This window comes from Carassius auratus, chromosome 7 (genome assembly GCF_003368295.1).
Source record: "Carassius auratus strain Wakin chromosome 7, ASM336829v1, whole genome shotgun sequence".
Lineage (NCBI taxonomy): Eukaryota > Metazoa > Chordata > Actinopteri > Cypriniformes > Cyprinidae > Carassius > Carassius auratus.
The window spans coordinates 22,157,565-22,180,932 of record NC_039249.1 but is presented as its reverse complement, the minus strand read 5'-3'; the positions used below and the strand labels follow the sequence as shown (position 1 = coordinate 22,180,932).

Below are 23,368 nucleotides of genomic sequence, written 5' to 3'. Positions count from 1 at the left end.
TTTGACTTTCTTAGGTTGTTTCACGTTTGAACTGCATTTCATGTTTTTGTGTTGTAAATCAGTGATTATTAAGATTATTGTCTTCATTCATCTCTAACATTACCAGAGTGAATTTAATAAGACGTAACATATTATTAACACAACCCTTTTATTGATCTCTCGCTACTAAAACTACAACTCCTCAAAACTACATAAAATATGTATTTACCTTAAGAAAACACAATGTTTAAAACAATGTCCTGAATGAAGGCAGAGGTTAAAATATACCTTAGCTTCACAGCTGTCTGTACTTTTTGTCAGTAAACTGCAGAATAACAGTTAGGGGTGTGTGTCTTTTTTGCTTACTGGAGGTTTACTGAGTAGGTTTAGTTTCTCTTAAATAAGACACATGAATCAAATCATTTGGTGATTATATTACATATATATAAGTATAAGAACACAACCCTGTCTAATATTTCAAAATGATATGACCTCACAAAATGACTCAGTACAAAAACATGATCCTCCTGCTAGTGGCAGTGAGAAAGAGGCTCTTGGCAGCGCAGACTTTGCCTCATAGATAAAGAGGCATGAAGCGGAGGCTGGTCAGTCTAAGGGGAGGGTTGTCTAATCTTCCTCAGTAAAAACATGACTCTGGAAGCTTGTGGAATGCCTCTGCTGTGGGGGCGGCAGAGGGTCAGGCTGAGGTCAAGGCGGGTGGTATACATCAGCTGACAGATGACATCGCCTACCCCCACCACCCTCAAACACTGCCAAATACTGCCCACACCAGAGGACATGTTTAGGGTGTATGTCTATACATTAGTCTTGTTTGAAAAGGACAAGTTAAACAAAACTTTGGATGATCCTGAATTTAGCTTGCACGTGTAAAAAAAATGTCTGTCCTTTTGATTTTACAGTCTAAACATGCACCAAAAAAAGTGGGTGTATGATTAAGTTGAAAAAAGCTAGTAAACACTTTTTACTCAGAAATTGTGAGCACATTTCACAAATGTTTATAAAGAAATGGCAAGGATAACATTGAAATAAGTAGAAACAGTATAAAAATATAACATGTAATAATCATTGTTTTACTTACAAGTTAGAATTTATTTATTTAGATTTTTTACAGTGATGTAAATGTAAACTCAGATGTGCCATTGGAGAGATCATAATCTGAAAGCTGTTTAAAAATATATAAAATATTACAGCAATTTTGACAGTAGTTTTCAACAATATCAAGACCTTATGAAAAAAGGGAAAAAAAAATCATATACAATATTCAAATAAAGTATACAGAGATAATAATATTAATATATTTTTATTACTATAACAAATCAAACATCAACTACAAAAAAAAAAAAAAACACACACACACAACCAAAGTGACTAAAACATTAAACAAAAACTAAAATGTATATATATAAAAAATTAAACTAATTAAAACTTTAATAGTCTGAGCTGACACTTAAATGAACTATGATCCCACAATATGTCCTTCATAATGAAGTAAATATTTGATCATTATCTAGTGGAAAAAATAATATTAATAATACAAATGTTACAGATAACTATTTTTCCATTTACTCTCTCAGGGACATTCATATTAGCTGAATTGTATTATTATTATTAAATTGATTAACACTGCTTGACCTGAGCAAGCAGCTGTCCTCCTGGCGGCCTGTCAGTAGGCCTTTTGTTCCTCATTCTTAATCCTACCACTCCACACACACTGTGTCCACTTCTCTGGGCATAACTGTGTCCCATATTATGTAAACAACAAAGGGTGAGCGAGGTTGTGTTTGAAAAACTTTTACCACTTGCAGTTTTCGTCCTTGCGGCTGAGTCACCACTGAGTCTGGTACAAGCGCAAAGTTTCAAAGCTGTACAGGCAAAAGCGCAAGATGCACATTTCTGATCCTGTAAATGTATGGTTACATTTAGGCTGCTTTATTTATCATCCCATATGGCGCCGTTTTTTAAAGCGACATAAAGTGCACAGCATGGAGCGTCTGAATAATGCACACTGTACCGTCCTCTTAAGTCCAGAGAGAGTGTGTTGTGCAGTTGTGGAAAGAACAGGAGCTGACAGGCCAATACAGGAGGGAGGGTCATTATCAAATATTCATCTTTCTTAGAGGCCGAGACAGACTTCAGTAGATGTGATGGACAGCTGCGTAGTGCCCAGTCCCTTGCTCTATTTAAGTCTGACTTGTAGCGATTTCATGTGATTGTCCTCACTGTCTACAAAAACACTGATTGAACTGAGATATAGACTGATGTTGAGAAGCTATTAGAAATGTTTCAAGAGAATATAGTATCTGGTGTCATTGCATGTTCACATTTCTGGAATACCATAATGAGTCAATACCAAATACCAATACCAAAACATTAGTGACCAATTTCATTTTCAAAACCAAAAATGAGTTTACTATTACTTTCATATCTAATATTGAGAAGGTAAATCTTAGCATATGCATGCTCCATCATGCACGCCCCTTATTCAGCCCTTAACAGTCCCATGCATCACTGAATCACTCCCCCGACTTCTGTTTAATATTTCATGAGATCAGTTCCTCTTGACTGGTTTTTGTGTGTCTCTGTAGTTCTACTTTGCAGTCTGTGCTGTGTGAGAGGTTTTAAATGGTTATATGAAGTTCTGCTTGCACCATCAGAAAAGTGGGTCTCAAAAGCTGTTTGTGCTTGATGGTAAGTCTTAAAAAAGCCTTGCAGATGATGACCAGCCTCCTAAAATCAAGTTTCAAAACTTATTTGCTACATAAATGTTAATTTAATTTAAGACTTTAGACTTTAATTCGCACACTCTTAGACTGGGCACATAGACTTTAGGGTAGCACCATACTGAACTTTCAGCAGACAAAAACTGCATAAAACTGATTTGAATGTTACCATTGAAAAGACTTTAAGCCTGTCCGTCACAGCCTTGTTTTCATCCCCATAAAATTCATATGGCATCTTCCCTGACTAAGGTCTATACAGTGATGTTGTAACATATGACCTAAAATATGATTAAATATTGTATTAATTAAAATAACCCACTTTTTGTTGAGGCTCAGCATAGCACTCTTCCAAAACCCTTATGGAGAAATGGTCAGATTTTTTATTCTTGTGCATTTTCAAATTGTCCTTATGGTTTACTGTATAATTTATTAAAAAAATAAATAATATAAGTATTATTAAATATAGTCATCCTGTCGTTTCATATTGGACAGCCTCAGTTCAAATTGTCATTTGTCTGAATACACAGTAGCTCACGTTTGTTTCTCTCAGTATGAGCTAAGCCCAATTATTTGAGATGGAGCACTGAAGAGACTCATTGAGGTTATTTTTTTATTTTTATTTTTTTGTAATTTGTCCTGTTTGGCAGCCAGTCTAGGCACAAGGGACAGAGCCTTGATGTTCCCATCCAGTTTCCAGAGTATTTACTATTTCAGTCCTTCTTGCTTTTTGTTTTTTGTTTTTTTTACATTATACATAGTCTTCATGAAAGTTTGGCTGGGATTGAATTTCCTAAATGCATGAAATGTTTATGTAAGACAGCGTCAAAACGCCAGCGTTCTGTGCTATCAGATCCCAATTTGTCTCTCTGGGAATGTGTTGCCCTTTGTTTTAGCAGTATAACCTTTTATGTGCATTTTCCAAATTTAAACAGGAAACATGGGATCACTTGTGAAAATATGAGGGAGTACATAAAATAAATAGCTCTTTAATCAAGAAGACATAGTAAAACTTTAACAAATATGTGAGCAAAAAAAAAAGAAAGAAAAAGACATTTTTAAATATATTCTAACTGCTTTGAAAAAAAAAAAAAGAAAAGAAAAAAAAAACGTTATTTATCATTTGCGAGTGTCTTCGTAGAGTTGTTTGCTTTAATATGAGAAAAAACAGAAGGCAACAGATAGAGGAAATGACAGATTAACACAAGAGCTTTTGTAAATTCTGATTTGGCAGTCCAAGAGAAAACAGATGCAAGAGAAAGCTAAAGGGCATACCAATATCCTTTGGTCACAAGGTCTCATTGCTTCAAGAAGCAAAAGAGGCTGCAAACAGGAAATACACTGTATTGATGCAAGCAGAACTTATCATTATTTTGGTTGTGTTTGTTTCATCCGGCTCTGCATCAACAATTATTCCAGAGATTCTACACCAATGGTTTGTTTTTACAGTGGCAAAAATGTCCCTGACCATGAGGCAATGAACTGTGGTGACTGTGTTTTAGGTGATGGCCGAGTACGAAGGTTTCTTTAGACAGAGAGCATTTTCCCAAAATGCCCGGCTGAAATAAACTACACAACTTTTAAAATCGTAACAGATTTTAAAATACTAGGCATCCTAAACTTAAATTAAAACTGAATAGCTATGGATCACACACCACCAGACTTTGAAATCATTCTGAATACAACAAACTCATGGAGAAATTCTACAATTGTCTTAAAATATCAGTCATGTTTAATCTCCTCCGACTGGATGGAATCATATATTCTGAAGCTAAAATGTCTGTGTCTGTGCCCATCACAAACTATGCAGTTTTCTGTCAATTCTGCAGACTTTTGGCAACTAGTGACTCACTCAGACTGTAAATTGGGGCAAAAATCAAAAATGAAAAAGCTGTGTAGTATATTCCAGCCTTTACACCAGTGCAATCCTGCTGACGTGAAGGGAAAAAAAAGAAGCCAAAAATTATATGTGTCTTATTAATGTGGATGCATTACTGAGTATCATCACTCACAACATGAATCACAAAACTAAAAGAACTCTCAATAATGTCACCACTTATACATCTAAAGTGTGAAAGCCTTTCCAAAAGGAATATTTTTTTTGACTTGAACGTCTCTTCTGAGCGGAAAGAAGGAGCGCTGTAAATGTTGGATATGCAGTGAGGCACAGAGGACACGGGGAACACAAGCTAAGTGCTGTGGAGCTCTATGACGCCGATGTGATGGGACGGGGCCAGTGAGGCGTGAGGAGGAGGAGTGTGGATTGAGGTGGCTTTTGGGACAATGGGCCTGCTCTTCTCCAATAAAACATGAAGGCCTCATAACAGCATTCTGACCCCACTGTACAGGCTTTGTGTTGGGGAGCTCACCACTAACAAGGAGATGACACGAAACGGGATGTCGATTAACAATACGCCGAGAATTTGCAGGGATGAGCTATACCTGTCACTTTGATGATAATATGTTGTGTTTTTTTTTTTTTATAAAGTAATAGAAAGAGTTTAAATAATTTGGTCTGAATGTGACTTTGCAGTGTAACGTGTCAGACGAATGCCAGCACCCTTCTGGCTGTGACATGTCTGCACTCAGCCAATCTGTGCACTTGTCATTCTTTAAGAGCCTGGCACTGATACCTTTATCAGTCTGTAAGCTTTGGCTCTGTGTACCTGTGCTCTGTTTGACTTATTTTTAAACCCCTGAGAACAAGAGGAATAGGTTACTGTTAGAATGAGTGTTAATGGAAAAACGCACATCAGGGCAGTTAACCTTTCATTTAATGTTGTTGCAAAAGGTTTTTCAAACCAATTTGTATTTGTAATCGCAATGAATCGCAACCAAAATAAACGTTTTTGTTCACATATACTACAGGAGTGTGTCCTGTGTATATTTATTATGTATATATAAATACACACCTATGCATGTATATATTTTTTTTAAAAAATACGTTTATATACAGTACAGACCAAAGGTTTGGACACACCTTCTCATTTAAAGAGTTTTCTTTATTTTGATGACTATGAAAATTGTAGATTCACATTGAAGGCATCAAAACTATGAATTAACACATGTGGAATTATATATGGAATTATATACATAACAAAAAAGTGTGAAACAACTGAAAATATGTCATATTCTAGGTTCTTCAAAGTAGCCACCTTTTGCTTTGATTACTGCTTTGCACACTCTTGGCATTCTCTTAATGAGCTTCAAGAGGTAGTCACCTGAAATGGTCTTCCAACAGTCTTGAAGGAGTTCCCCGAGAGATGCTAAGCACTTGTTGGCCCTTTTGCCTTCTGTCTGCGGTCCAGCTCACCCCTAAACCATCTGGATTGGGTTCAGGTCCGGTGACTGTGGAGGCCAGGTCATCTGGCGCAGCACCCCATCACTCTCCTTCTTGGTCAAATAGACCTTGATGCCTTCAGTGTGACTCTACAATTTTCATAGTCATGAAAATAAAGAAAAGTCTTTGAATGAGAAAGTGTGTCCAAACTTTTGGTCTGTACTGTATATATATATATATATATATATATATATATATATATATATATATATATATATATATATATATATATATATATATATATATATATATATATATATATATATATATCATATATATCATATATATACAGTACATATATGTATATGATTATGAATATAATATTATATATATATATAAGATTATATTCATAATAATATACATTATATGAGTATAAATATATACATGTAAATACTTGTTATTATTTTAAATATATATATATATATATATATATATATATATATATATATATATATATATATATATATATATATATATATACTGTATTTGTGTGTATTTATATATAAGCTACATAGATATACACAGTACACACAGAAATATCATGCAAATTAATCACGATAAAGGACTACTTTAAAGATCCAGTTTGGAGTTTGTAACTGAATTAAGCAGTCACTATAAGACAGGCCCTCAAACAAACTGCAAGTCTGTGAATAAACATCTGTAGGATTTATAAATAGTTCATAGCTCCCTTATGCACAATGGAATTCGAGAGGCCTGGCAAGAATGATTTTGTCTATAATTAGACTTAGATTTGTAAAAAAAAAAAAAAAAAAAAAAAAAAAAAAAAAAACCTTCTCAACCCTTACCGCACCCGCAGGCTTCAACAATGCTCATTTACTTTGTGTGACTACACAATGTCAGGAAACATGACAGAAGACCAGCTGAAGGTGCAAACAGTTTAACATAACATTTATGAGCTTTACAGTACAGGCCCATTTTTACCAGACGATTGGTTCCCTGCATTGTGTGTCTCGCCAAGTTTCAAGAAAAGTAGCTTTCCTTTTAAACAGATGTTCCCATAATTAAATGCACTCAAATGTCAGGGTTATTTTTAGAATAGCTCAGTTTTTCAACAAACAAAAAGATGTATACATCCTGACCCTTTCACAACTGCCACCCATAAAGAAACTTCAAAGTTAGTTTTACAAAGCTTTTATATGCCTCGAGTAAACGAATTCCTCTCTTTTATTTACTCTCCTCCCTCCTCCTGATACAGTTGATATGAGATGTCTCCAATAATAAAAGGAACGGTTCCAATTGGTCCGTACTTCCCCATGAAGGCGATGATTCACTAATGGAGGGGTTGGCTTCACCACCAGCTGCAGCGCCGCTCTCGAGCCTGCCCCATCTCTCTTGATGACCTAATTGGCGAGCAGGTCAACTATGGAACAGGTCCTACCCATGAGATCTGCTTTCTTTGAAATTTAACATTTAAAACGAGGTAAATGTGAGGTGGCAGCGTCGTTTCTCTTCCCCTCACCACCACGCACTGCACTTCGTTTCACCGAGTCACCTTCGCGTCTACGGTTCACCTGGCACTTTTGACACGACCTCAGTGTCCCGCACGAGTTCTGCTGAGTCCCGCACGGATCGCCATCAGGATCCAGTCGCACTTTAGGACGCTGAAAAAAACGAAACTTCTGCCGGTCCTTCTGGGTGTCTCAAGTTTACGTTCAAGATGAGTATCAAGTCTGACTCCGAGCCGAACAACAATGTCCCAATAGAAGAGGAGGTGAGAGTTCGGAGTTTAAAATTAGTCAATGAGGTGTTGTATTAAAAAAAAAAAAATCTGTCTAGGTCGATGTACATGGTTTTTTGTTACAAACTTTAGAAGTGTGAAGGGGAGCCTCAGCGTCTCCCATTAAGTGTGTGTGTGTGTGTGTGTGTGTGTGTGGTGTCTTTTTTTTTTTTTTTTTTTTTAGTAAGTAAGGAAATAATCACAATTAAAAGACGGTGGTTTAAAGTTAATAATTTCAGATTGAATATAAATGGTTTTGCATTAAATCAATGACTTCCTTTACCTTGACGTTATGATTTTGTTGAGCGGTATGTGATTGGCGCTTCCTTCAAACGTTTAGGGAGTTACGTCAGGTGTAAAGTTTGTTTGTCTTTGGGTTAGCTTTTTTTGGCCAGGGTCTCAATAAAATACAAAAAAGCCGCTCAGTAGATTTAGTTTGTTGTCTCAAACTGTCACACAGACGCAAATCACCGAATTGTTTGAAATTTGCTTCAGCGTCACTGACCTTTAATGGTTGTATACAATTTTGTTCTGGTCGTAATGCAGCACTGCGTAATATTTGTGTGGTTTCTTCCTAAACCATGCTTTTAAAGATGCAAACAGTTAAAACTAAATAAAATAAATGGCTTAAAGCATATTTCAGTCTTATTGGTGTCTGTGTATACGTGTGTGTTTTTATATCCCTTACAAACCGCAATAAACCTGTGACATGTTAGTGTGTGTGTATATGTATGTGTATATATATATATATATATATATATATATATATATATATATATATATATATATATATATATATATATATGTATGAGCTTTTTTTTGCACATTATTATTTGTAAATAGACACCACTGCCTTATGCAGCTGTTTCGATCCATTAATGAATGGCATCTCAAATAAGAGACAATCAACTTCGAAAACGGTTTTGGATTGTGGTTGTCAGTATCACTTGAAGCTACTGAAACCTGAAGCTATTAATTTAAACTGAACCTTTATACATGATCATTAAAACACAGAGGTGGTGCAGAGGTGAGGGGTTGAGGGCCGAGGAATGGTGTTGCGCCGTCGGGGTTGTTGTTGTGGGTCAGAGGAAGGAAGTGCGGTCACGCTGTGCGACGTTGTCCATCGCTGTTCCACTGGCAGTCCATTGTGGCTTTGAACCCCCCACCAAGTCAAAGCGAGTGGATGTGCATTTGTTTATTTCTGAAGCTGAATGTGGCCATCATGTAGCTGAATGCGTTTTTCATGAGTCTTTGTACTATAAGTTTTGAGTGTGAAGCTGCCAGGCTTTTTAAAACCCAATTCATGGCTTTTTGTATTTTTCAGGTCATTGCAAACCATAAGCATTTAATTTATTTTAGTTTTTTACTTCATTAAATAAGTGCTGACTTCGTGTTCCAAGGGTCATTGATCACTTCATTTCTGTTCTGTGTCTAAACGAAGTCATCTCCTTTTGTGTTATCTAGAAACTTTGCATGTATTTTGTATTTTACAGGTACGGACACTATTTGTCAGTGGTCTGCCAACAGATATCAAACCTCGTGAACTTTATCTGCTATTTCGACCATTTAAGGTAAAAACAGAGGTTTTAGATGGTAAATCTCATTGACGGTGTTTAGTTAACTCTGCTTCTAGCTCCTAATTGTTGTGGTCGCCCAATCAACAGTTAGAAATTCTCACTGAAACAATGAATTGACTGGAGGGGAATAGTGAAGTTTCTAAATTGAGTTTTAGAGTTGTAAGAATTGGAATAATTCTTAGCAGCAGAGATGTTCCAGTCGCACAGATTAGCAGTGCGGTAAAGTGCATCCTCTCTGACAGAGTTGGCCTCTTATAGGGAGTGCAGCAGGAATTTCTTTCTTTTCAAGCATGTGACTACATTATGGTAATTGGATTAATTTTCCTTTTCAGGGTTATGAGGGTTCACTTATCAAGTTAACATCAAAGCAGGTGAGACATTTTGATATTAGCTGACCAGACCTGTGTGTTGTATTAAAAACATTTACTTTTGCAATTGTGTTGCGGCCATGCCTTTTTTATTTTAGTGATTTATAAACCTATATTTAGGACTGTGTAGTGAGCAATCACATTATTATTATTATTATTATTATTATTATTATTATTATTGTGTTTTTTTTTTGGTTCGTTTTCGCAATGAAAGTTACACTTACCATGTCTCTTGTGTGTTTTTGATAAATTACACCATGGCCATTGACTTGTTTCCTTCTTTTCCAGCCTGTTGGTTTTGTAACCTTTGATAGTCGTTCCGGTGCTGAAGCGGCAAAGAATGCATTAAATGTAAGAAACCAGTTATCTGTAAGCAATGGCTTGAAATATTGATAATCTGTTGAATATTATCAGCTAGGTTCATACTTGATGCGGTTTAAATGCATTATCTACTGTATATACATTAAGAATATTTTCTGCTGTCAATTTGTACAATAATGGCCATAGCTTGCATCTCATTTGACCATTAAAACATGGTGAGCTTAGAGAAATACTCAATCCCAAAATGAAAATTGTCATTTAATCCCTTACCCCCATGTTGTTTAAACGTGTAAAAGCTTTGTTCGTCTTCAGAACACAATTGTAAGATATTTTGGATGAAAACCAGAAGGCTTGTAAGTTACACTGTCAAAGTTCTGAAAAGTATGAAAAGCATGGTCAGAATAGTCCATCTGCCATCAGTGCTGTCATGATATTAGATTTTTTTTAATATCATGGTTATTGTGGCCATACGAATTCACAATATAGATAAATTGTGATCTCTATAGAAACCTTGGGGGAGGATATCAAATTATTTTTTTCCTTTTTCTCCCAATGAGCAAAAAAATACTGATAAACGCAGGTCACAAGTTTTCTTTGAAGCTCCTATGAAGTAACAGGAAAATACTGTCAAGTTCAACAGTATGATGAATCAATATTAATGGTAACACTTTACAATAAGATATTAACTATCATGAACCAGGAACAATACATTTATTACACAATTTATTAATCTTTGTTAATGTTAATAAATAGTCATCCATTGTTCATGTTAACACAGCATTGTTTACAAATACAACCTGTTATTTTAATGCATAAGTAAATGCTGAAACGAACAAACTAAGATTAATAAATGCTGTGGAAATAGTTCATTTAACTAATGTAAATTAATGAACCTTATTGAAGAATGACCATAGATGACCGTTAAGTGCATGGCACTGCGACCTACTTAACATTTTACAGAGTTTAATTTAGCAATGTGGTTGCTCTGTTATTCAAGATCAAGGTTGTGGGTTCGAGTCTCGGGCCGGAAAGGCACTAAACCCCCAACTGCTCCTTGTGCACCTCAGCATAAATGGCTGCCCACTGCAAGGGATTACTAACAAAAATTTCATTTTGGGATGGAGTATCCCTTTAAAGTAGTCTCATACATTGAAATGTTCCAATGCATTACAAATAAATGCATAATGTTTATTTCAAAAGTTACTGAGCACCATGATGGCCGGAGAAGCCACTATTCAGTAGATTACCAGTAATGTGTGTGGTTTTTTTTTTTTTTTGTTGTTGTCTTTAGTGTGTAGTATGTGTCCGCTTCTGTTTAGGTAACCACTAGCTTTGCTGTTCAATCACTATTAGAAACGTTCACTGCATGTGGGCACCAGCTTAAAACGCACTGCACATTTTGACCAGGGTCTGGCAGGCACAACCCATCCCCATTACTCTGTCCCCCTCCCTCCCTTGTGTCTCCAGGGGGTTCGATTTGACCCTGAAAACCCGCAGACCCTCCGGTTAGAGTTTGCTAAGGCCAACACGAAGATGGCAAAGAGTAAGCTGATGGGCACTCCGAATCCCACAAATATCCACCCAGCTCTAGGAGCGCACTTCATAGCACGGGACCCATGTAAGTTGGCCAACACAGTAGTTCACAGTAGTTCACACACTGCAGTCAGGCATACACATCTATAGAGTAGGTCTTAGGAAAACAAAAGAAGAGACTAATCCACCTCCACATGCATGTGTCATTAGCAAATGGCCTTTTCTGTTCTCTTAGTTCTATTACACTTAAGTTGAGCCTTAGCACTTCACATCTCATTCAACCGCTCTTCTGTTCCAAGTCACAGAAATGACCAGAGATCACACAGGTATCAGGATTTAGTTCCTGCCTCTGTAAGAGTCTTTAGGAGTGTTTGTGCCTCTGACTTGAACAATGTGTCACTTGGTTTTGAAGTGGTGATTTCAGTCATGTCTGAGATACTGAACTCAACTGGCCTCAGTCTCAGGTGATGGTTTGCTCTGCTCATCCCAATCCTCAGATGATTTGACAGGGGCAGCACTGATCCCAGCATCTCCAGAGGCCTGGTCTCCTTACCCTTTCTATACCCCAGAGCTCAGCCCCGGCCTGCCCCACACGGCTTTCACCTACCCAGCAGCGGCCGCTGCAGCAGCAGCTGCACTTCATGCTCAGGTGAGGCCATCTGTAATTTTTTTTTTTTTAATCTTTTTTTTTTTCCCTTGCATGTCGTTTTTTGGTGTGTGTGTGTGGTATTTGTTTTTTAACTTTAAAATTGCCATTTTAACTCTTTAATCGTTTTTTCATTACTGTACTAGGTTCCAGATTCATATACATAAATATTATGCACTAATTCATGGAAGGCCATGTTTCACAAATTAAATCCTGCTAGTCATGTCAAAATCAATGGATTTAAAAAAAAATTTCCATAAAGAAAACAAAGCATTTTAATGTAAAGATGCATCATTATTATGATTTTGTTGGAAGATCTTTTAATGCACCATTATGAATGTTTATTAAAAAAAAAAAAAAAAGTGTATAAAAGTTTGTATTCTTTCTGGGCAGGAAGTCAATGTAGCAAGCGTAATTTAAATAATTTCAGACATTTAAGTCTTTAAACATTGTTGTGACTAGTGGGGTGGGTCCGAGAGCAGTGGGAACCGGAGCGAGGCCGGTGGAGTGATTTGGAGATGAGCGACACCTGCTCGACCCACCGGTCTCGAGTCCCACGGAGGAGATGGAAGGATATAAAACAGGAGCGATGACAGTGAAGGACGAGAGAAGCCCAGGTGTCGCTCATCTCCAATCACTCCACCGGCCTCGCTCCGGTTCCCACGGCTCTCGGATCCGCCCCACTCGTCACAATTGTTTTGTGTATTATTTACATGTTTTACGACCTCCAAAAGATAATTTCATGTTTTGTATGCCAGTCACCTTTTAAGTTATGTTGGTTACGTAAATGAGTTACTACTCTGTTCAATGCTGTAACGATATTCACATCTCCATATTCATCGGGAAGAAGGAGGCGGGAACCGGCGCACAATCAAAATAAAACTTTAATTATTCAAAATAAACACAAAACAGCGTGTCAGCCCCTCACGGCGACTGACGCGCACAAATAAAAGTCACAACATAAAATAATGTCCCAGGCCTGGTCCTCTCTCGTCCTTCACGGTCGTCACTCCAGTTTTATATCCTTCCATCTCCTACGTGGGACTCGATACTGGCGGTGGGGCGCAGGTGCAGCTCATCTCCAATCACTACACCTGGCCTCACTCCTCGTTCCCACGCCCCACTCGCCACAAATGCTAACATGTTTTCCTATCTCGGATAAGTAGAGGCTGTCTCAATGTCAAGTAAAGGCTAATGATCTGGTCCAAAAGATGTTCTAATTATTCAAAGAAATCAACTGTCAGCTGTGACTGCTTGGGTCACATGCTAATGAATTGTGAAGATTTCCTTGGCTCTTTCACAAAGTCTGAAGGTGTTAACTTTTTTTATATCGTTTTATTTTTATTTCTTTATTTTTTTAGATGCGCTGGTATCCCTCCACATCAGACTCATCCCAGCCTGGATGGAAATCACGGCAATTCTGTTAAAATCTAGTAAGGCCATTCTATTCCTCTCCCATGCAACATGTGATTCATAAAATGTTCTCTTTAATATTTTTTTCTTTCTTTCAGGTTTCTCTTGAAATGGTGTCTTCCAGCTCCTGTTTAAAAATGGTTCAGTGCATTTGAACTTTAGGCTTTTGGATGTATTAAAATCCTTTGGAATTAGGCCATGAAGAGATGAAATTTGCTTTCATATTGCTCATTGAGCCTGTATTGAAATTAGTTCTGTCAAACGATTAATCGATTAGTTTTTGCTTGCGTAATGCTTGTGTTCTGTGTATATTTATGTATACATTTGAAAATATTGACATGTATTTACATGTCTATCTATTCATAATTTATATTCTAAATATTTAATAAAAAAAAAATCTGAAATGTATGTGTAATATTTATTATCATACAGCACACATGCATTATGTGCGATTTTAATCATTTGACAGCACTAATCATTGCCAACAGCACAAAAATAGACCTTAGCAGTTCTTAATGGATTGGTCCCTTGAACTTTCTCTCCCCCCCCCTCTTTTTTTTCTTTGTATTGAAGAATTTAAGATAAGATACTAATTTATTTGTTCATTGAGATTTGCTCTGGATCGACATAAAATGAGACCATCAACTGAAGCTGACATTGAGCATGTTAGTTTTGACATGAAGTGTAGCTCTGTGTGTCATTGTATGTTTGTTGCTTCTATGATCTGTGTAACCTTTTTCAGTTTGTCTTGTTTGGTAGTATGGTCTTTTAAAGTTGCTTATGTTATATACAAAACTTTGGCCAACTTATTTTGGGTAATGTGATGTCCAGACAGTCATATGGTTCCCCCCCACTAATGTCCACTGTAACACATCACAGAGGGTCTGGTGACTTTACAAAATATGAGACCACCTCAATCTAGAGTGTGTGACTGGGGAAACAAGAGTTTGTGCAATTGAGATGAATAATCTGTACACGTTATTGGTAACCCTTTCTTTGTGTTGACATTTGTTTTTGTATCCATGTCCTTTTATAGCAGTTTCAGAGGTTAAGTTGTAGTGTGTTTTTTTTTTTTTTTTTTTTTTTTTTTTTTTTTATATAAACGTGTCAGTGTGGCACAAAACGAACAGTATATGCACAGCAAATTTGCTGCTAACATGAAATCGCTGTTTCACGTTAATTCTCTGAATATAAAGAGATGCTACAAGTGTGCATGGGTTTTAATGTGGGTATAGTAATGGTTTATTCAAACATTTGAAATGCATTTGTAAAGTGTTTGGTGTACAAAAATACTACTGTATAAAAGTATTAAAATGGGAATGCATTAAAATGTCTTGTGTGTACTTTTATTGAACTGTGCACTACAGTTATGTTTCAATTGCAGCAGCTTTCATGCGTCTGAAATTAGGTTCATAATTTACAGAAGTAGGCTAAAAATATGGTCATCCATAGTCATGTTTTCAAATATGCGTGACTTTGTAGCACAAAAGGGATGTTAGACAGCATGTCTAGGGTCTCGCCTTTTATTTTTGGCATAATAAATCTGAGACTCTCATGCCCAACATATCCTTTTGTGTCATTAAAGAACATCAAACAGGTTTACAACAGCATGAAACTTTTACTTTTGAGGTGAACTGTCCTTTTAAAGTGAAGACCCTATGAAACAATGTAAGTGCTGCCATCTAGAGGAAGTGAGTCGGTAGTCTGTCATTTGTTTTAAATCCAATGCCTGCCCTGAAAGTATCTGCTGGTCTCTCTTGCAATGTTCCTGCTGTTAATCACTATTGTATTTACTGTATTATAGAAGTCTTTAGTCACAAATTGTGTGATTTGTCTTGATAAAGACCTAATTTATAAATGCTGCTCTCCATGGTCCTGATTTATGTCAATAAAATACATTTTACACGCGACGTGACTCATTACAAATATCAAGGCCGCACTCGCACTGAGCAATTTAGATAATGAAAAAATAAGTAATAACATTTATGTTTAGATCTAAATATATTCAGAAACCTGCAGAAGGCTCTAAAATGCATAACACATAAGACGCCACGACCAACTATAATATTTGTTGAATAAGAAAAATGAACTTGTTTGAGAGAATGACACCTCGACAGGAATCAGAAATATTGTCATACATTATATAATAATATAGATAATTTGGGGACATTTAAAAAAAAAATTACGGTAGTTTTGTAAATTGGCCTATGGAAACTGACGTCACGACAAGTCCCCGCCCCTCATGAATAAATATCAATATGCAATCAGTGATTGGTTACTCAAGAGAAGAAGTGGATCCCAGGAGAGAAAGAGGCGCTTGTCTCGAGCACAGGTGTTGTGAATTAGGCCAAAAGTTCCCTCGAAAGGTTTAAGTAGACTTAAGAGACTTAAATAAGGTGTTGTTTTCGATAATTTTGGTTGATAGTCCTACGATGGCGTTTTCTCTGGTGAGTTTCGGTGTTAGTTCGGGTTTAAATTTTGCGCCACTTTTATTAAAGTTTTTGTGAGCGTGTTAAATATTTATTTTGCGTTTGACCCGCGTCTACTACCTCAATAAAAGTTTGGGGTCATTTGGAAATGAAAAAAGAAGTGTTCCACTCCATTTTTGGTTGTTGAGCATGCAGAAATGCTAGTTATTATGCTGGCCTGTATCTGTCATCAGTAATGGTTGTTTACAGTGCGGTATGGGTCCACTGATTTGGGCTTGTCAGATTTAATAATTGGCTGCTTTGTTCAATTTAACAGCAGAAGTGGCAAATTAACTTATAGGCATATTGTTTACCATCACTCTACTGAAAGTGGCCTCCAAATAAATTCTCCTTAACTTAAAATCTTATGGCATTATACTGTTTTGCTAACTGAACCTAAAATGGTGTGGAAAGGGTGCAAGGGACGAATCAGGCCATGTTTTACCATTTGTGATGTCTATCTGTGTTCTGACAGAGCGAGAACCCCAGACTTCTTAACTGCCTGGATTCTGATATTCCAGCCCTGTCTACATGTAGCAATGCAGACACGTTCTCCAGGATGAACACCATGCTGGGAAACTCACTGGATCTCAGTGGGGTTTGCACCACTCCCACTGCCAAATGCAAGCGAGACCCTTTTAATGGTAAACCCTAGTTTGTGTACAAAGAGATTCACTTGTTAATTGAGCGCTAGAATAAACCACAAATGCAAGCAGACAATTCTTGTGTGTGTGTGCGCGCAGGCTCTGTAACAAGAGCTTTTTTTGCTGCCCCTGTTCATGTGCGCATGCTGCGTTGCTGTCCGCACCTTCAGCCTTGGCCCTGCATTAGAGCTTCATGTGCGCAGGGAATCATTACAGCACTGGTCATGCGATGTCATGCAGATAAGACGGAGGATGCTGAATCAGGGCTGGAGTAAGCAGTTGGATGCAGTCCAGCTCTGCACGAGAAGCCCAGATTGCTCATTCTTCAGCTACTTAGCCAATAGCAATAGTGCTGTGATTCACTGGAGTTTTCGGTCTCTTAGCCTGCAGCTAGCGGCGAGCTCTCTCTCCCTGCCACCTCGAGTGTCTGAGCCAGAGGTGGGAGGGGGTGCTGTCTCTTTGCAGGGGAATTTGTCAGGAATGCTCTGTGGTGTGGCATCGAGGAGGCCAGGGACTGATGTCATTAGCAAGGGGCTGTGAGGGCAGCAGCGCCTGGGTCACATGCAGGGTGGGTCGTCTCTGCAGAGACCGCTGCTCCGGTGTCATTTAGCCAGACAAAAGGAGGCGAGCTGTGATTTTCTATCCGTCTAGGGAGCCGATGTTTTCTCAATGTGTATGCCTTTTTATTTCCACTGCTGATGCAGAGTTGCCAAAAAGTATGTTTGTTTCTGGACTCTGTTAACAGGTCGTCCCGACTCCGACTTGTCTGCAGTCCGGAGCAGGATGCTCTTCCCCAGCGGTGGCCAGGACTCATCCAGGGGTCTGCCTGACGTCAGTAACTGGGGTCTGGGCCTACAGTCCCTCAGCCTGTCTGACTGGGAGAGACCATGGAGCAGCCATGACTCGGATCCCTCTGCACAGACTAATACAGCCTCGCGTGAGTGGAATGAGTAGCATTAAAGTAACCGTATACACTTTAAGCAACCCTGACTTATACAGTATTGATTTATAGTGAACGTTTTCAGTAGGCTTTTTCTTGTGGATTCTCTTTCTGGGTCTTTGGCCTTATCCTAGCTAGAGCATGTTTAAACCATTTTCACTTGGCCTGTAACCGTAAGTCAGAGCCTTTTGTTGACGATGGTCACAGATTCTCGGCCTGCCTCTTGCACTAGTAATTCTCATTAGTGCTCTAATAGAAGAACTGTCCTCTTCAGCTGTACTTGTGAGTTTTGTAGTGCTCCTTTTATTCTGAGGGTTTGAGTAATACAAAAATCTATTCTTTTGGCTTTTCCTTGCTACTTTTTTTTAATTTTTATTTTGTCTGTTACTGTAACCATTTTTAAACCCATTTATTTTTCAGTGCATGGGATTTTAGGGACTCCCAGCCATCTCTCCAACAGGCTTCCAAGCTACTCTGAGCCTTCCATTGGTGCCACAGACTTCCTGGAAAGATTTCCCGGCATGGCACGCTTGAATTCTCAGTCTTTCCTGGACTCTCACTCCATTAGCCCTGTGGACTCTGAGACCAGCGGCTTCAGCTCTGGTTCTGATCACCTCTCAGACCTGCTGGTAAGCGTTTTGGGACTGTGTTATGTGTGGTTTCTGCTGAGTCTTTTTTTTTTTTTTTTTTTTTTTTATTTATAAATGTATAAACCCTTGCGATTGGTAATCATGACTGGTTCTACTTAAGCTTCATTGACTATACCACTGTGCCACTCTTATAGCAACTGCACTAAATCCAAAATGGGAAGATCTCCATTCAGATTATATTTAAATTCTATTTTGCCCATCCTAAAACTGCTGTTAAACCTGACACCGTAGTATGACACTTCTTGTAAAGCTCCTCAAAAGTGCAATACTAATTTGACTTGACTATCAATTAAAGCAGCTGAGTGTGGAATGGTGTTTTAATTGAGGCTAGTTTTAGAGGTAGCTCACCTTTTAATGTTCTTCTTGGTAATGCTAACACTTTTCTCTTTCCTCTTTGTAGTCTTCTTTGAGGATCTCTCCGTCTGTGCCCTTCCTTATGTCCAGTATGCAAAGGGATCCGCTCAAGCTAGCTCTGGGCTCTCGTTTGGACCACAGCAGCTCCCCTCTCACCCCACCACCCAGTGCCACCTCAAGCGGTGGTCTGTCCCACCGCTGGCCTGGTGCCTCCATCTGGCCCAACTGGGACCTAATGAAGACCCCTGAGAGCCCCTTCAGCATTGAAAGAGAGGCCTGGCTTCACCGACAGGCAGCCTGTATGCCCATTGCATGCTACTGTAGTGCATGAATTCATAAGCTATCCCCCACCCCTTCACCCTCCCACCAAAACCTATTGGGGAAGTCGTGGCCTAATGGTTAGAGGGTTGGTCTCCCAATCGAAGGGTTGTGGGTTCTAGTCTCAGGCCGGACGGAATTGTGGGTGGGGGGAGTGCATGTACAGTTCTCTCTCCACCTTCAATACCATGACTTAGGTGTCCTTGAGCAAGGCATCGAACCCCCAACTGCTCCCCGGGCGCCGCAGCATAAATGGTTGCCCACTGCTCCGGGTGTGTGCTCCCAGTGTGTGTGTGTTCACTGCTCTGTGTGTGTGCATTTCGGATGGGTTAAATGCAGAGCACAAATTCTGAGTATGGGTCACCATACTTGGCTGAATGTCACTTCACTTTAATGTCCTTTAACACTTCCATTTAACCGATTCGTGCAACCTTGTTGCTGCTGTTTACGGTGTTTTTCATTAATCCATAATGCAGGTGCATTGCTGTTGTTGTGCTCATCTTGAGAATTTGTGCTCCACAGCCATCAATGAAGCTACCTTCACATGGAGTGGACAGTTGCCCCCCAGACACTACCAAAATCCCATTTATTCCTGCAAGGTCTTTTTAGGAGGTGTCCCCTGGGACATCACTGAAGGTAGAATAACTGCTTTTATACAATATGTGAATTGGTAGTTGGTTTTGAATTTTTATTTTTTTTATTGCGTTGCTTGGAATAGATTACTAGCCTACTAACTGAAATAAAGTTTCAAATGACTACTTGATTAAAATGTTTGTGTGCCATGTTGACTCGTGGTCTATTCCTGTAGGAGGTGTGGGATCTTTGTTTCTGCACCTAAGAAAATGTTAATTGACTTGTGCCATTTTGCTTTTTGTTCTCCACCTTTTACTGTGTGCTGTATCTGATCTGTTTACACTGCCATTTAAAGTTTGTGGTCTGTAAGATTCAGTAAGAACAGCAAGGATTCATTAAATTGATCAAGAGACCGTAAAGGCATTTGTTACATATTTCGGTTTTAAATTTACTCATCCTGTTCAAAGAGTCCTTGGAACCAACTTTCACCATTTTAGGCTGCACACGTTCCCAACGTTAATGCAGTAACTTGCTTTGGAATGGTCCTGTGACGCTAAAGATTTGAGTAGTGGCTGCTAAAAATTCTGTTTAGCTATGAACTGGAATTGCCATTTCGGGCACAGCTGGTCTCTTGGATTAACTCCAGTTTCTTCACTGAACATGGATCCAAGCTGAACCATTAGGTTTAATGTTGAACGAGTAAATTCGTAATCCTTTCATTACTATTATTGCTGTATCCAATCAATACAACTTTTTTTAAATTATTTCCAACACCTAAATCTTACTAATCCCAAACTTTGAAGGGTAGTATAGATCTGCAATAGCCCTGTTTGCTTCTAGACTAATCGCTTCTCTGTTTTTGTTCCCAGCTGGTTTGATAAACACTTTTAAATGCTATGGCCCTCTCAGTGTGGAGTGGCCAGGTAAGGATGGCAAGCACCCTCGCTGCCCTCCGAAAGGTAATATGCCCAAAGGTAATGCTGAAAGGGTAGGAAACCTATTTTATTACAGCACTGTTGTGGGATGGTGTGGCTCATGGCACTCAACTGATTGGTGAAAAGAACCCTTCATACACATGGTTGTATCTGTTTCTGGGAATTTATTTAAATGTTAACTCCCTTTGCAAGATTTCCATACCAAAGTTTGTGCAGTCTACAGTTATGCAGATGGCTGCAAAGCCTTTTAAACTGAATAACATCTTGGCCACGTGACTTATTTTCATTCATCTGATTGTTCCCCAGGTTATGTGTACTTGGTGTTTGAATCGGACAAGTCTGTGCGTGCCCTGCTACAGGACTGCACTGAGGACCTGCTCCATCCTGAGGGCTACAGCGAGTATTACTTCAAAATGTCCAGCAGAAGGATGCGCTGCAAAGATGTAAGATGTGCTTTAGGAGTAGATGTGGTAGCATTTGATGCAGTGGGGGGAGGGGGTGTTTTTATTTTTTGATACATTTAACGCAGACTGATTAACCCCTATACATTAGTGACTCATTGGCTGCCTGTTGACCTGCTTCCTGGATGGTTTTGTGTAGTTTTGTAGATGGTGAAAACTTTGTTCCTTGATGTATCCTTTGTCTATCTTGATGTATCAGAAACCTTCTTTTATTTCAGGCACAGGTGATCCCTTGGGTGATTTCAGACAGTAACTATGTGAGTTGCCCCTCTCAAAGGCTGGACCCTAGGAACACTGTGTTTGTAGGAGCTCTGCATGGCATGCTCAACGCTGAGGCCCTGGCCAGCATCATGAATGATCTGTTCGGAGGTGTTGTGTATGCAGGCATCGACACAGACAAGCACAAATACCCCATTGGTAAAGCTATTTTATTTTTGTTCCTCAAGGTTAACAAATTGATTATGGAGAACCTTTTATACTGGGGTTAGCTTACATAATTTTTTTGCACCCCCTCCTAGGATCTGGACGTGTAACCTTTAACAACCAACGCAGTTATCTGAAAGCAGTGAGCGCTGCATTTGTTGAGATAAAGACGCCCAAATTTACAAAGAAGGTACATAATGGGTCTATATGACAAATTGAGTTCAGTTGGCACGGTCACACTTGTCTGTCTGCCTGGCCGTGTGATTAAGACGCTTTAGTATTACGGTAGCTTTTCTTTATGAAACTGTCTTTCTCGTTTCAGGTTCAGATTGACCCATACTTGGAGGATGCCATCTGTCAATCATGCAGTCGTGAGCCTGGGCCGTTCTTCTGCAGGGACAAGGTGAGGTGGTGTGGGTTTTTTTTCTCACCTGTGGGTGTCTCTTTTGTTAGTGCGTTAATCTGTACGCTATGCCCTTCTCTCCCCCAGACCTGCTTCAAATACTACTGTCGCTCCTGCTGGCATAGGCAGCACTCCATGGACATCCTCAGTAACCACCGCCCTCTGATGCGCAACCAGAAGAAGCGGGATGTCAACTGAAACCACGCATGGCAGCACGATGCCTCAGCCTGGATGTCCATTGCGCCTGCTCTCCTCGGGGAACTGCTCCAGAGTCGGCCCCCCTTCAAAAGGCCCTCCCAGGAGTTGGGGCATGGGGAAACACTGTAGAAAGTTCACTGTTGCACTTTCTTTTTAGTTTGGCTTGTTCACTTTGGCACTGTACACGGTGAGATGGGTTAGCTGGGGCCCATGGATGGGGAAGACCCAGAGTTTTGAACTAAGTTGATATTCAGGCCATGGTTGAAGGGATTTTTTTTTTTTTCCTCCCTTTTTATAGGTTGCTATTTGGTTAATCCATTCTAAACTCCTTGTTTAACAGTAGGAAGCCATACAGTGCCTTTAATTGGTTTTCCCCTCCAACAGTTTTTTTTTTTTTTTTTTTTGCCAATTTCTTTTTCTTTAAGACGCAACTATAAGCCAGTTTTTCATCATGACATTTCACCGTTTTAGTTTTCATAAATTTTTACATGAAACAGTTTTAAGGTATGGCATGGAAAAGGTTGAATAGCAATCTACCTGGCAGATTTTTAATTTTGCGCTTTTTTTTTTTTCTTTGTTTTTTGGAGTTTAGTTTTGCCTTATCAGTGTTCTGTTTGGTAGAACAAGAGTTTTGCGCATAACCCTGCAGATCTAATTGCCAATCCAGATCAATTTCAGTGCGTGCCTCCCACTAGGCATTGCTTTTACTGCTCTCGATCAGATTTCAAACCGACTTGATATATTAATCCTGAAATGAGAATGGCCATCGACTGCACGTAGTTTTATTGCACTTTTTAATTTGCACTTTGTAAAGGGGTAGGTTTTTAACCACTTATTGTACATCAGCAGTGTTGTGGGTGTGAGCCCAAATGGCTGCTTGTTGAATTTAAAACCATAGACTTCCCTTGAATGTACCAAGAGCCTTAGCAGACTAAATGCAAATGTCACTTTAATCATCATCTGCTGAATGTCTGAATGGATAACATTACTTTCAGAACTAAGACTGTCTTTTTCTCACCATATGCATTCCATGCAGAGCTATTTCTCAAGCTCCTCTGTCATTCTACCTCATTGTTCTCTGCCAAGTTTGCTTACAAAGGTGAAGTTTGAATTTTTGACTGTGCACAATAAAGGTGTTTAAGCATTACTCATGCTGTGTGACTAGGTTTCTTTTAAAAGGCCAGTGTGTAGTTAGAATTGGAATTCAAAAAATGCCGCTAAATATTGAGCAAACTGGAGCTCTTTAATTTCAATACATTTGAAGAAACATCTTGTACGTTTCAACTGCCACTTAATTTAATGCGTTCCTGCAAAATATTTTCGCATGGACCTTTTGTATGTTAGTATC

The 23,368-nt window shown here is 38.8% G+C and overlaps 2 protein-coding genes across 4 annotated transcripts; both read left to right on the top strand.

Annotated features, from left to right (window-relative positions):
• Positions 1–7,317: 7,317 nt before the first annotated feature.
• On the top strand, positions 7,318–14,983 carry rbpms2b (RNA binding protein, mRNA processing factor 2b). 2 transcript variants are annotated; one of them, XM_026267924.1, is made up of 8 exons: positions 7,318–7,789; positions 9,289–9,366; positions 9,705–9,743; positions 10,029–10,091; positions 11,529–11,679; positions 12,053–12,243; positions 13,602–13,673; positions 13,752–14,983. In XM_026267924.1, the coding sequence occupies exons 1-7, from the start codon at positions 7,736–7,738 to the stop codon at positions 13,665–13,667; spliced, it is 642 nt and encodes a 213-aa protein (XP_026123709.1). In that variant the 5' UTR covers positions 7,318–7,735; the 3' UTR covers positions 13,668–13,673; positions 13,752–14,983. The 2 variants fall into 2 exon arrangements, with proteins under 2 accessions (XP_026123709.1, XP_026123710.1); XM_026267925.1 differs by having other exon boundaries at positions 7,321–7,789; positions 12,092–12,243.
• A 964-nt stretch (positions 14,984–15,947) lies between these two features.
• cpeb1b (cytoplasmic polyadenylation element binding protein 1b) lies at positions 15,948–23,167 on the top strand. 2 transcript variants are annotated; one of them, XM_026267923.1, is made up of 12 exons: positions 15,948–16,100; positions 16,597–16,765; positions 17,511–17,702; positions 18,126–18,334; positions 18,756–19,008; positions 19,550–19,663; positions 20,470–20,559; positions 20,842–20,978; positions 21,215–21,413; positions 21,515–21,609; positions 21,742–21,822; positions 21,910–23,167. In XM_026267923.1, exons 1-12 carry the CDS (start codon positions 16,086–16,088, stop codon positions 22,018–22,020), a joined length of 1,665 nt encoding a protein of 554 aa, XP_026123708.1. In that variant the 5' UTR covers positions 15,948–16,085; the 3' UTR covers positions 22,021–23,167. The 2 variants fall into 2 exon arrangements, with proteins under 2 accessions (XP_026123708.1, XP_026123707.1); XM_026267922.1 differs by having other exon boundaries at positions 15,949–16,100; positions 20,470–20,574.
• Positions 23,168–23,368: the final 201 nt, after the last annotated feature.